The sequence below is a fragment of the Cibotium barometz genome, chromosome 4 (assembly GCF_041138505.1).
Source record: "Cibotium barometz isolate CiBa-2024 chromosome 4, ASM4113850v1, whole genome shotgun sequence".
NCBI classification, from domain to species: Eukaryota; Viridiplantae; Streptophyta; class Polypodiopsida; order Cyatheales; family Cibotiaceae; genus Cibotium; species Cibotium barometz.
This window is the reverse complement of record NC_141049.1, coordinates 38,785,139-38,797,556: the sequence shown is the minus strand read 5'-3', so window position 1 is coordinate 38,797,556 and position 12,418 is coordinate 38,785,139. Positions and strand designations below refer to the sequence as shown.

The 12,418-nt window shown below is 41.2% G+C and overlaps 1 protein-coding gene across 6 annotated transcripts; it reads left to right on the top strand.

The window, feature by feature from the left end:
- The first annotated feature begins 6,274 nt into the window (after nt 1-6,274).
- Nucleotides 6,275-11,538, top strand: LOC147639237 (RNA-binding (RRM/RBD/RNP motifs) family protein). 6 transcript variants are annotated; one of them, XM_086788712.1, is made up of 13 exons: nt 6,275-6,602; nt 6,853-8,000; nt 8,186-8,275; nt 8,361-8,594; nt 8,695-8,916; nt 9,007-9,112; nt 9,186-9,383; nt 9,482-9,843; nt 9,927-10,036; nt 10,146-10,246; nt 10,346-10,431; nt 10,589-10,687; nt 10,848-11,538. In XM_086788712.1, exons 2-12 carry the CDS (start codon nt 7,065-7,067, stop codon nt 10,679-10,681), a joined length of 2,538 nt encoding a protein of 845 aa, XP_086644838.1. In that variant the 5' UTR covers nt 6,275-6,602; nt 6,853-7,064; the 3' UTR covers nt 10,682-10,687; nt 10,848-11,538. The 6 variants fall into 6 exon arrangements, with proteins under 6 accessions (XP_086644838.1, XP_086644835.1, XP_086644862.1 ...); XM_086788709.1 differs by having other exon boundaries at nt 6,277-6,602; nt 6,905-8,000; XM_086788736.1 differs by having other exon boundaries at nt 6,278-6,602; nt 6,905-8,000; nt 10,370-10,431; nt 10,848-11,463.
- The last annotated feature ends 880 nt before the right edge of the window (nt 11,539-12,418 follow it).

The following is a 12,418-nucleotide window of genomic DNA, read 5'->3' as shown; positions in this document are numbered from 1 at the left end:
TTGGTGAATTCCATTCAAAGTGGCTCAAATGATGGATGAGATTGGTGAATTCCATTCAAAGTGGCTCAAATGATGGGTGGGATTAGTGAACATTTAAAGTGTCTTCTTGGATCTTGTGATCCCATGCATGTTTAGGAGGGAGATAATGAATGTGCTCTAAGTGCTGAGCTTTTTCCTTAATGATCAGCCCAAATGCCTAAAGGATCACCGAGAGGCCTAAAGTATCCATCATTTGAAGAGGCCTTTAAGTGGATGGGATTCGTTATGATCAAGCCATTTGAAGAGGCCTTTAACTGGATGGGATTCGTTATGATCAAGCCATTTGAAGAGGCCTTTAAGTGGATGGGATTCATTATGATCAAGCCATTTGAAGAGGCCTCTAAGTGGATGGGCTTGGGGAATTCCATTCAAATGATGGATAGGATTGGTGAAGACTTAGCCATTTAAAGCATCTTCTTGGATCCTGTGATCCCATGCACGTTTAGGAGGGAGATAATGAATGTGCTCTAAGTGTTGAGCTTTTTCCTCAATGATTTGCCCAGCTGGCTCAAATGATGGATGAGATTGGTGAATTCCATTCAAAGTGGCTCAAATGATGGATGAGATTGGTGAATTCCATTCAAAGTGGCTCAAATGATGGGTGGGATTAGTGAACATTTAAAGTGTCTTCTTGGATCTTGTGATCCCATGCATGTTTAGGAGGGAGATAATGAATGTGCTCTAAGTGCTGAGCTTTTTCCTTAATGATCAGCCCAAATGCCTAAAGGATCACCGAGAGGCCTAAAGTATCCATCATTTGAAGAGGCCTTTAAGTGGATGGGATTCGTTATGATCAAGCCATTTGAAGAGGCCTTTAACTGGATGGGATTCGTTATGATCAAGCCATTTGAAGAGGCCTTTAAGTGGATGGGATTCATTATGATCAAGCCATTTGAAGAGGCCTCTAAGTGGATGGGCTTGGGGAATTCCATTCAAATGATGGATAGGATTGGTGAAGACTTAGCCATTTAAAGCATCTTCTTGGATCCTGTGATCCCATGCACGTTTAGGAGGGAGATAATGAATGTGCTCTAAGTGTTGAGCTTTTTCCTCAATGATTTGCCCAGCTGGCTCAAATGATGGATGAGATTGGTGAATTCCATTCAAAGTGGCTCAAATGATGGATGAGATTGGTGAATTCCATTCAAAGTGGCTCAAATGATGGGTGGGATTAGTGAACATTTAAAGTGTCTTCTTGGATCTTGTGATCCCATGCATGTTTAGGAGGGAGATAACGAATGTGCTCTAAGTGCTGAGCTTTTTCCTTAATGATCAGCCCAAATGCCTAAAGGATCACCGAGAGGCCTAAAGTATCAAGCTGTGAAGTTGTATATATCTTGTTTTACATGTGATGCATATAATACATACATACATACATACATACATACATACATACATACATACATATATATATATATATATATATATATGATATATTGTTTCGAATTAAGTTGTGATGAGGTGTGTGTGCATATTCTTGTTTGTAGTGTGTGTAAGTGAAAGAGGAAGGAGGATGGGTGCATACTTGAACACCAAGTTTGTAGATTGAGTGGTTAGGTAGTTAGCTAGACCCATGGATGGGACTAGGCTCGGCCCTACGGATCTAAGCGTGTGTGCATGTGTGGTAAAAGACTTGAAAGAAATTGTGTAAATAGAAAAAAACCAAAATTCTAAGGATGAAATCTCACATGACTCTAGAGAACCAAACATATATGGAAAAACTTTAAAAGGAATTTCAATCCTTAGGGTCCAGGGTTAGCAGATCCCAGGGTTAGAAGTGTTATGTTAGCATAGAGGGAAGTGTCTACATTTCTCGGTGTTGCGAGGGACTTTTCCAGTTGAGCCTAGGGGATCTGCTCGGATAGCCTTGCATCGAGCCAATGTAGGGGTGACATTTATGGCTAACAAGGGGTCAATAAGAAAGGGTACTTTGAGAGCTTATAAAAGGAACCTTGGACCACCTCAATTTTTATGTCATCCTGTTTCTTCTTTGTGCATTGTGGCACAACCAAAAACCCTTTACTCTTCTTCATTACAAACTTTATCATAGTAGTTTAAGAGCCATTTAAGTTTCAATCACAGAGCACATGTAAGGAACTTGTAATCCATTTATTACATCAATACTCCATCTCTTTTTAAAGTTTCAATCACAAAGCACATGCAAGGAGCTTGTAAGCCATTTATTACATCAATACTCCATCTCTTTTTAAAGTTTCAATTACAAAGCACACATGAACTGGTCAAACCACATTGTTGTGTTTTCTTGTACTTGCAAAAATTTCAAGCTGTGACTTGCGCTAAGAAGATTCCTCCACCTAGAATTGCCCTAAGAAGAGTTCTACACCTAAACTTTAGTGTGTTTCAAATAACACTGGTTTGCTACAGCTATAAACTCACACACCTATACTTATCTTCTAGACTTTAGTGTGTTTCAAATAACACTGGTTGCTTTAGCTATAATCTCACACACCTACACTTGTCTTTTTAAGTTCTAAAGGTACTATTAAATATAGTCTTCTTATGTTAGGCAAGCTCCTTGTTGTAAAGCTTAAAAAATTAGCCATCGCCAAAAAATTATACAAACCACCATATCATTCCATTAGGTTGATTCTAAATAATGTTGTATCTAGCTATTGATCACGATTTTCATATTATCCTTAAATATATTATCTACTTTTACTTAGCTTACACATAATTTTGAAATCATACGTCCTATAACCACACCCATCTTACTAATCTTCTAGTTAATGCAAATTTGTTAACAAAATGAAAAAAGCATGATGATCCATACAATTATAAAACTTGGTGCCAACTCTATTAATTTCAGTTTCAACCGTGCTTCCAGTTTTAGTTGCCAACTCTTTGCTTCTTTGGTTAGATAGTTCTTTTTCACTTTTGATAGCTTCCTATTTACTGCATACTATATGGGCCTATCTTTACCCACCAATGCCTTAACTCTTAAACTCTTTTAATATTTGTGGTTGGACATTCATTTTTGCTTTTGAGATCTTCCTACTTGCATACTATACAGGTATAACTTTGTTGTTTAGTCTAGATTGAGTAAGACCACATTTATCATCTTTAACAAAATGTATTTACATGCACACAAGTCATTCTTTACTTCATTATGGTTGTACGTGAATAGGCACCTCACAAAGCATGTATTTGAAGTTTTCAAATGCTTGTGGCAATTGTCATCCCAATTATATGCTTCATCTTTCTCAACAAATGCTTTGCAAAAGAGTAGCTATGTAAACACTTTATCCCTAAACACACTAAAGTCGTCCAAGAGTTCTTGATACACACTAAAGTTGTCCAAGAGTTCTCATCAAGGCTCCTGAAAGGTTTCTATTTCTAGCAAGCTTGCAGAAGTATTACATATTATTCAAATGACATTACTTGTGTATGCATCGACTCGCCATTTAAGGATACAAAGTTGAATATAGAAAACCAAAAGCTTGGAGAAGCTGCTCCCTCTTCCTAAAGAAGAAGAAATGTGGCAAATTCAAAGCATTTATTACAAGCGATTTAGTAGGCCATATTATTGAGATCTTATGGGGGGAAGCCCTAGAAAGAAGTCAGAGGGCCCACACTACTTGCTCAAGCTTGCAGAAGCATTACATATTATTCAAATGACATCACCTGTGTATGCATGAACTCACCATTTAAGGATACAAAGTTGTCTATAGAAAACCAAGCGCTTGGCCTTACTAATTATTAGTACAATAAAAAGGAGTTTGTATAAGAGTGATTGAATTAATGACCTTATGTAGGCAACAAAAGGGAAATTATTGATGATGGGTGTCGCTGCTTTAAAAGAGAGAGACGGGAGGGGGGAGGCTAAACATTGACTAACACCCTTGTTTGGTGTAAATCAAACCTTGAAAGGAAACTATACTAAAGGGACACGGTAGCCATGTCAACGTTTTCTTCATTGAATGTTGCAAGCACATTCACCCACATGGCATATCATAAAATTAGTTGTTGGAAACAAAATTTATAATATTGGATTTATGGAAGCTTTAAAAAAATACAGCTTTGGGAGCTTGTCTTTTTCCACAAAAAGCACCACCATGGAAACAAAGATAGCAAAAAGCTCCCCCTTCATAAAGAAGACCAAATAGTGCTACTTCAGAGCATTCACAAGCACAAAGAAAAGAAGAAGCTCCCCTTCTTAAAAAGTAATAAATGACTGAAATGAGAAAAAAAGAAAAGCACATAATAAGTGCCTAACTTGGATATATAAAATGTAGCTTTGAAAGCTAGGCTTTTTCCATAAAAAAGCATGACCGCATAGAAATAAAGATAGTGAGAAGAAACTTCCCCTTCCTAAAGAAGAAGAAGTATAAAGAAGAAGAAATGTGGCAAATTCAAAGCATTCACAAGCAATTTAGTAGGTCATATTACTAAGATTGAAATTAGTATCATGTTTTACCATTAAATAAGTATAAAACTTATCCTAGTTCCAACAATCCAAAACATCCCAAGGTCTATCATTGCCTCATAATTTTGGAGCTCAAAATAGTGAACAATAAACACAAAGAGAAAATGATTATGTGCTTTTAGATGCCATTGTTAAGTTGAAGGTGGGAAAGAACACTAGTAAGCTGAACTAGAGTTAATTAAGGAGTTGCGACTTTGCACCATCACGTGGCAATTGGTACAACCATAAAGGCATGTAAGAAACATCACTTACATGTGTATCTATTAAGGAAACAAGCATCACTTAGCCATGTAGTATTAAATATGGAAACAACCATCAATTCTTGGCCGTAGCCATTAACGATCTTGGGCCAATGGGTGGGGCAGACCAATCAAAGATCACAATGTTAATGTTTGACTACCTAGTTGAAGGAAAAAAAAACATACACAAGCCATGGAAGCTTTGCATCACAGAAGCGTGAAAGGTTTTACATCAACAATGAGATGCTAATGTAATAAGAAGCCTTGACAAGGGTGAACTTGTAGTGCTACATAGCAAGCATACTACAGTAAAAAATTCACCATCTAACAAAACTACCATAATCTACATATGCTCACAAAGCAAACCTCAGAAGATTTGGAAGAGAGAGAGAGAGAGAGAGAGAGAGAGAGAGAGAGAGAGAGAGAGAGAGAGAGAGATGACCAGAAGTAGCTAGCAAATTACAAATGGCAAATGCATCATGGCCAAAGATTTCGATTGCTTCACTCACAAAAGCTTCAAGCACATTAGGTCATAAGCATTTCAAGCTCTTATTGGCAGTTTTTAAAGGAATTGTAAAGGCCGTGACCAAGTCAACTATGGCTGCAAAAGCTTTCAAGATCTACAGAGATGTAACACAAATAAGTTAATTAGGTAAAAACATACTCAATTGGACACGCTCATCTTTAGTTAGTTGGGTAAACATACTCATCTTTTGTCACGTCACCAAGTCAGTACACACATACGCTTTCTTTGGATTGGTGTGTACGTACACTTTCTTTGAGAAGAGAAAGTAAACATACAGAGAGGCTAATAGCTTGGTTTATGTTATCGCTTAGTTGCTCACACACAAATCAAATAAAATAACTTAGCTATGATAAAGGTTAGCAAGAAGTCATAGAAAATCAACGAATGAGAAAACAACTGCTCAAGCCTTCTAATGAATTATTGCCTCCGTGACCTTTGAAAAATCATTACTCTTGATCTGCGAAGGCGATTGACAATCTTTCCCCACAGGCATTTTTTTTTTGATGCAAAAAAAAATCCCATGGAGGTAGATTCGAATGAGAGAGGGAGAGAGAAGTCTTGTCTACCTTGTGTAGGACCAAGACTAGCGCAACAACGTTGCTCTTCGCCTGCACTAAATGCTCATATACACCGCGAATGCCACTGTGAGATGTAGTAACTTAATTTGTGAGAGAGAGGTGCACTTGTTGCTTAATGCAAGAGCGAGAGAGATCCGAGTGCTCGTGAGAGAGAGCCGTATTTGCAATGCAGCTATCTCCAAAATCATGAAGCTTCGTGCGTCGTTCACAAGTACATACTATATCGATTTCGAAAAAAACCTTTAAAAAAATACAAAACCTTAATCTTCAATTCATTCGAGGCATTCAACTAATTAGTAATGTTTCCGCTCAAAGGTTTAAAAATGCCTGATTAATGGAATTTCTTTTTCCACTCATTGTAGGCCTCTATTAGTTCCCAAAAGACCAGCAATTTCATTTAGATGCCTCATCATCAATGTGACTATATAGAGGAGTTGTAACCTTTAAAATTGGACCCTAGAAACCCTATGGACCATGGTCGTGAGCATAGCCAAGAAACACTAGAAAAAATTATAGCTAGAGCTTTTAAGGCTGGAGCCTCTTTTGCCTGACAAACCATCAGCTCGATTTAGGGTTTCGTCAATCGCCCTGTGCAGAAAAAATTAGGGTAACAATACTCCGACTGCGTAGGAGAATGTGCATGGGAAGTAGCAGTAGTTTCGTCTTTCGACTTGTCCAGGGAAATTAGGGTTTCGCCTTTGCGACCTGCGTAGAAGCAACTAGGGCTACTTCTGCTCGACTCGGCTCGCCACTGCCGTGGTCGTTCATACAAACTCGTAAGTGTCCCGACCTCTCCTCGTCCCTCTGCCTGCTGTTCTGTCCTGTGTCGTGAAGTTTCTCTGCATATCTACTCTGCCGCTTCTGTTCATCTGTGAAATTTTAGGGTCCACCAGTTCGTCTCGGCCTGTGAATGTCCGTACATATTTTTCCCATTTCGTCTTCTCTTTACTGTGCTTAGAGGTTAGTTATCATCTGTATCAGTTTTTCTTTCTCCCTGCAACTGGTTTCTCTGTGATTGATCTGCAGGACCTGTAGCCTTTATGTTACTTTTAAGTTAATTAGGGCAGACGATGTGCAGGATTTTCTAGTCAGTAGATGAAGTGATTATTCTCAGCGTGAATTGGCTTAATTAAGGCCGATACTTATTGTGGTCTGGTGCAATTAGGCCACACAAGGGGCATTTTGTGATCTTGAGTAATCTCTGTGACCTTGTTGTCGGTGTGAAGAAGGCAGAAGAAATGAGGGCTACCCGAAATGCCAGCAAGAACACTCCTCCTGCCAAGAAAGCAGGCAAGGTGGCCCCCTCAAAAGCTGCTACAGTCGAGAAGCAGGAACAGGAGCCGAAAATTGAGCCTTGTCCTGCTGCAGGGGAAGTTACCGCAGTTGGACCAGCCACTCATGAAATCAAGCAAGAGGGCTTTGATGTAAATGGAGAAGCCAAGGCCCTAAAAGCGGAAGAGAAGCTGGCTGCTCCTGCCAAGAAAAAAGTTAACACTCCTAAACGGAAAGCAGATGAGGAAGCCTATACAGGCAGACAGGAATCTGTTGAGGAAATTGCAGTAGTGCAGAAAGAGGTCTGTCTTAAAGAGGATATTGTTTCCAATGATGTCACAGGAGGTGCAACTGAACAATCTGAGCCAGAGGAAGAAACCCCTGCAGAAATGGAAGTTGAGGAACTGGAAGAGGAGGAAGAGATGACTGAGGAGGAAGTGGAAGATGCAGAAGAGGAGGTTGAGGAGGAAGAAGAGCAGGGTGAAGGGGTGGAAGACGAGGATGAAGAGATTGAAGAAGAAGAGGAAGTAGAGGAGGTTGAGGAAGTAGAAGAAGTGGAGGAAAGGGAGGAAGAGGAGGAGGAGGAGGAGGTGGAAGTTGAGGAGGAAGTGGAAGAACTCGAGGAGGAAGAGGATCATGAAGCAGAGGGTGAGGAGGAGCTTTTGGAGCAGAGGCCAGTATCTGAAAGGCAGAAACGGAAGAAATTTGAGGTTTTTGTTGGTGGCTTGGACAAAGATGCCATGGAGGACGACGTGAGGAATGCCTTTGAGGGGGTTGGCGAGGTGGTAGAGATTCGCCTCATGAGGCATCCCCAAACTGGAAAAAACAAGGGCTATGCGTTTGTTCGCTTTGCCACTATAGACCAAGCTAAGAGAGCTGCTACTGAACTTGAAAGAACAAAGGTTCGTCCTTCACTCAATGGCTTCCTTTCAGGATGGTTTTTAACCTCCCCTCTCCTCTCCCCATTGAAGTATGTGGCCTTCATACCAGTTTTATATAAGCTAGCTATGTATATATTTGAGTTGGCCACATCTCAGGGGATGTGTTGCTTGCACTATGTTTTGAGAAAATCTGAATCATTGGACAGATTCGGGACAAAGAGTGCGGTGTTGTGCCCAGCGAGGACAATGACACACTATTTATTGGCAATATTTCCAAGAGTTGGAAGAAAGAACAAGTATGTCTGCATTGCCCATTTTTTAAAAAGTTTGGTCGGCTTCTCCTTATATCAGCACTTGATTAATAATTGCCACTGCTGCTAGGTTCTTGAAAAATTAAAGGAGTATGGGGTTGAGGGTGTTGAAGAGATAACATTGATGACTGACTCAAAAAACGAGGAGCTAAACCGTGGTTATGCTTTCTTGGAGTTAGCCACTCACACTGATGCTGTGAAGGCATTTGTTCGGCTTAGCAAGCCAGATGCTATTTTTGGTTCTGATCGGTCTGCAAAGGTTGCATGGGCTGAACCATTTTTCGATGAAGAGGTCTTGGCCAAGGTTGGCCCTTATGAACACACCTTCTGATCTGATCTAGGTATTATCAGTGTTTTGCTGGACTGCTGAAAGCTATTGAAAATATAATGCCTGGCATTTGCAGGTTAAGTCTGTTTTTATTGATGGGGTGCCCTCAACATGGGATGAATCCAAAGTTAAGGAGCACTTTGGAAAGTATGGTCAAATTGAGCGCATAGTGTTGGCAAAAAACAATCCCAAATCCAAAAGACATGACTATGCTTTTGTAAACTATGCTGCAAGAGAGTCTGCTGTAGCATGTGTGGAAGCCCTTAAAGATGAAGAGCTTGCTGATGGAGACAACAAGGTGAGGGTATAAATTCAGATGATGCCTCCCGTAATCAATCCACAGATTTTGTTGAAGAATAGTTCTCAACGGCTGATCTAATTTGCACAGGTTAAAGTAAAAGTAGCATTGTCAAAACCTGTGCCAAGAAAGAAGCATATCAAGGGTTCTCGTGGTGGTTATCCTATTGGAGGCCGCCCTTCAGGACATGGAAGAGGTGAAACAGGTGTTGTATTGTTGTACAGTTCTAGCTGGGGTACTTGCAGCTAACTCTTTTATGTTTTTTGTAGGTTGGGCACCACTTGGTGGTTCCTTTGGTATAAGAAGGGGTAGAGGTGGGAGAGGCTTTTTTCGAGGTGGCAGATTTGGCCGGGGTGGTGGCAGGCGGCCTTATGAAGAGCCCAGATTCATCAGAGCATTGAAGCCACATGTTGTGGATGAAAGACCTTTCCCAGATGCAAGGCCGAAGATCAGGCCACCTCCTCGAGGTAGAGATTCCAAGTAACACGAATGGCATGTATGAGCTATTAAGGATCTCTGGGAGCTTTCGCATAGCTCGATGACTCACTTTTTCTAGTCATTGCAGGAGCTGCCCTCCCTCGTCCTTCAAGAGGGGCCCCCAGAGGTCCTTACTCTCGGCGTGAAGAGGTGAACCATGTGCGTAGACCAAGTCACGAGTACAGCTCACAAAGAATCAGAGGAAGCTCTTTTAGACGAGGCAGAGGAGGTCCCTACAGAGATGACTATGCCCCGCGAGGTGCAAGGCTCTCTCCTGGGTTGCCCAGATCCCGGAGCTACTCTGGCCGTCCTGTGCCACGTGAAGATACCTATCCTCGAAGACCAGACAGAGGTCATGCATACGATAGAGATGTTGATGGTGGATATGGGTCTGGTGCTCCAGACTATGCTGAAGCTGGCCCTGGGATTAAGAGACCTTATGCTGCTCTGGTAAGTTGAATCTTTAGAGGATATGCTTTTTTGAGTGTAACTTTTGGATATCTGACACCCATTGTAACTGTCTGTCCCTGCAGGATGAAAGTGCTGCCTACTACGAGTCAGGCCGCCGGGGGTATCCTAGAGCCCGGGTCGATTATGCAGACCCTGGTCCTGTTGATGGATCCCACTACTCTGAATCAGCCAGGTACCATATTAATGTTTGTTTGATGTCAGATTGGAAATTTTGGAAAGAGCTGGCAGCTTACTCTGGCTGCTACTGCTGTTCCCTGTTTGATAGTTTGTGTGACCTTCAGGGCCCCATTGGGACGTCCTTCATTGGGAGGGAGAAGTGCCATGCCTCCTACTGGAGGGGGTTCCTTGCCGCAAGCATCGATGTCTATTTATGATCAACCAGGTGATTGTCTAGGCAGTAACAAGTTATTATTAGGTCTTGGTGTAGATATTTTTTGCATATTTTGTGTGGCTTTTGTAATAACCTCATCAGTGAAATCAGGGTCAAGTTCTCTTTATGGATCAGGGGGACATGGCTATTCCTCGGTGATGTCAGGAGGCAGTGACTATGTGTCTGGCGCTGGAGAGGTATACGCTTTGTGTGTCTGCACGTGTGTGTGTTCTTGCTGGAATGAAAAGGGTGTGGTTTATTCGCTCTTAAAGTAATGGCCTGCATGTGAGTTGGAATGTAAATACTTATAGAGGGTGTGGGCTGTTTTATTTTTCTGCTCTTGTGCTGGTGCAGCTGAGAGGAGGATCCTATAACTCGTCCTTGTATGGAGGCCGCACACAATCTGGATACGGCCTCCCTGGAAGTGGTTCTAGCTCTTACTACTGAGGCTTGGTAACATACTCCACCCAGATTTATTTATTTTTTGAACCAGTTCTATCAGTGTACCTTTGAAGTTTGCACCTGTGGTGGCTTTTTTTCCCAAAAGAATGAAACAATACAACCATGTAATTTAAGGTCTGGTGACGCTCTTCTTTAACTTTTTTCTTGGCAGGGGATTTTGAGTTGGATACTCACGCGTTTATGACAGTATACCGAAGCACAGGGTTGGAAAGCGTAGTTGAGCTCAAATCTCATAACATAGTACAGTACTCATTTACAGGCCATCTGGAGCACTCTGTAGAGAGTCAAGTTTGGCTTTCATTTATCTTCAGTTTGTAATATGATGATTTCAAGCTTCATCTATGAGGGTCTACTGAGGAAGTTCTCAAGGTTGCCTGGATGAATAGGAAGGGTATGGGCCTTTTATCCTCCTAGATATGGAAGATTTCATTGGACAATTTGCTTTTCTTTGCCGAGGATGAATGGGTGGTAAACTAGACAATTTCAAATGTTAAAGTTTGTGAGCGTGGGATCAGGTTTGTTTTGTGTTGCACTTGAGTCACGCTTTGTCCAAGGGAATATCCTCTCCGAGGTAATACTGGGACACTTGAGTCATGCTTTGTCCAAGGGAATATCCTCTCCGAGGTAATACTGGGACAGTTGACAGTGTCCTGACTAATGGCTTGCTAAGTGCTTCCCCTTCCACTCGGCTGAATGGTGGAGATTGCATATGACTGCTTTGTAGTGTATTTGACTTTGTCCAGAGGCAGAATGCTCTTTAATGGCCTTATGATGTTGTTTATGTACATCAAATACAACTTTGAGGTCGGCAATTTCCTATGATAGAAGATTACAGGGCTAAAGGCAGAGTGAGTGGTTGGTGCATGGCATTTTATGCAATCAAGGTGCTTCTTACTGTGTACTTTTTAGATTAAACAGATTTAGCAAAACACTATATACTAGTCGTGCATATCCCAGGCTGCCATATTTGAGAGTGTTCACAACCATTGGAATAGGATAGAGTGGCTTGCATCAGCTAAGCATTAAGAGATATTTGGTGGTTTAGCCTTTACTTGGTGGACTTGGATTCACTAGTAATTTAACAGCCCAACTGTGCTCTAACAGGTTTCGGCAAACTTACCTTGCCCTGCTCTAACAGGATGGGACCAGTCTAGTTAGCTTAGGGACATCTTCAGGTATGTGAAGTCGCTGTGGTGTTTGTCTGAAGTACAAGCCACCACTTTTACCCGGATGTAGCATTTTCTTTTCAGATGTCTCTCTTGTAAAATCAACAAATGCTCTGCTCTTCATCAGTTATATTGGATAGGAGTGGATGGCCTGCCCATGACTGTTAATTGATTTTTAACCCAGCGTAAGATGAAATTTTGAATTTTAGTCATGTTTTAGCTCACTTGCAGATGGTGTTTATTCCACTACATAGACTTACCAACATTACGCCCTTCTAGAAACCACATGGGTTTGCTATAGGATATAAGAAAAACAACATTATCGTAGATATTGAAGCAGCTCGTGATTGGACTCCAGTGTTAGCCCTTCTTTATATGATGGTTGCATAGTGTGTTCTCTAGCTTGCTGGAATTTGGAAGCTTGTAACGTTTCCTCAGTAAGTCTTGTGGATGCATGATTGATATTCAAAGCAAAATATTGTTGGTTCATTGGATTAGGCCATGAAATGCCTAATATGTGTCCATGTATAAAGTGTCAATCCATGACATGATTGTG

Bases quoted from the DNA above. Each gene is read 5' to 3' on its own strand.
- LOC147639237 (XM_086788712.1), top strand. From the start codon at position 7,065: ATGAGGGCTACCCGAAATGCCAGCAAGAACACTCCTCCTGCCAAGAAA. The intron at 8,001-8,185 runs GTTCGTCCTTCA...ATCATTGGACAG, and splicing joins CTGAACTTGAAAGAACAAAG to ATTCGGGACAAAGAGTGCGG. The intron at 8,276-8,360 runs GTATGTCTGCAT...CACTGCTGCTAG, and splicing joins AGAGTTGGAAGAAAGAACAA to GTTCTTGAAAAATTAAAGGA.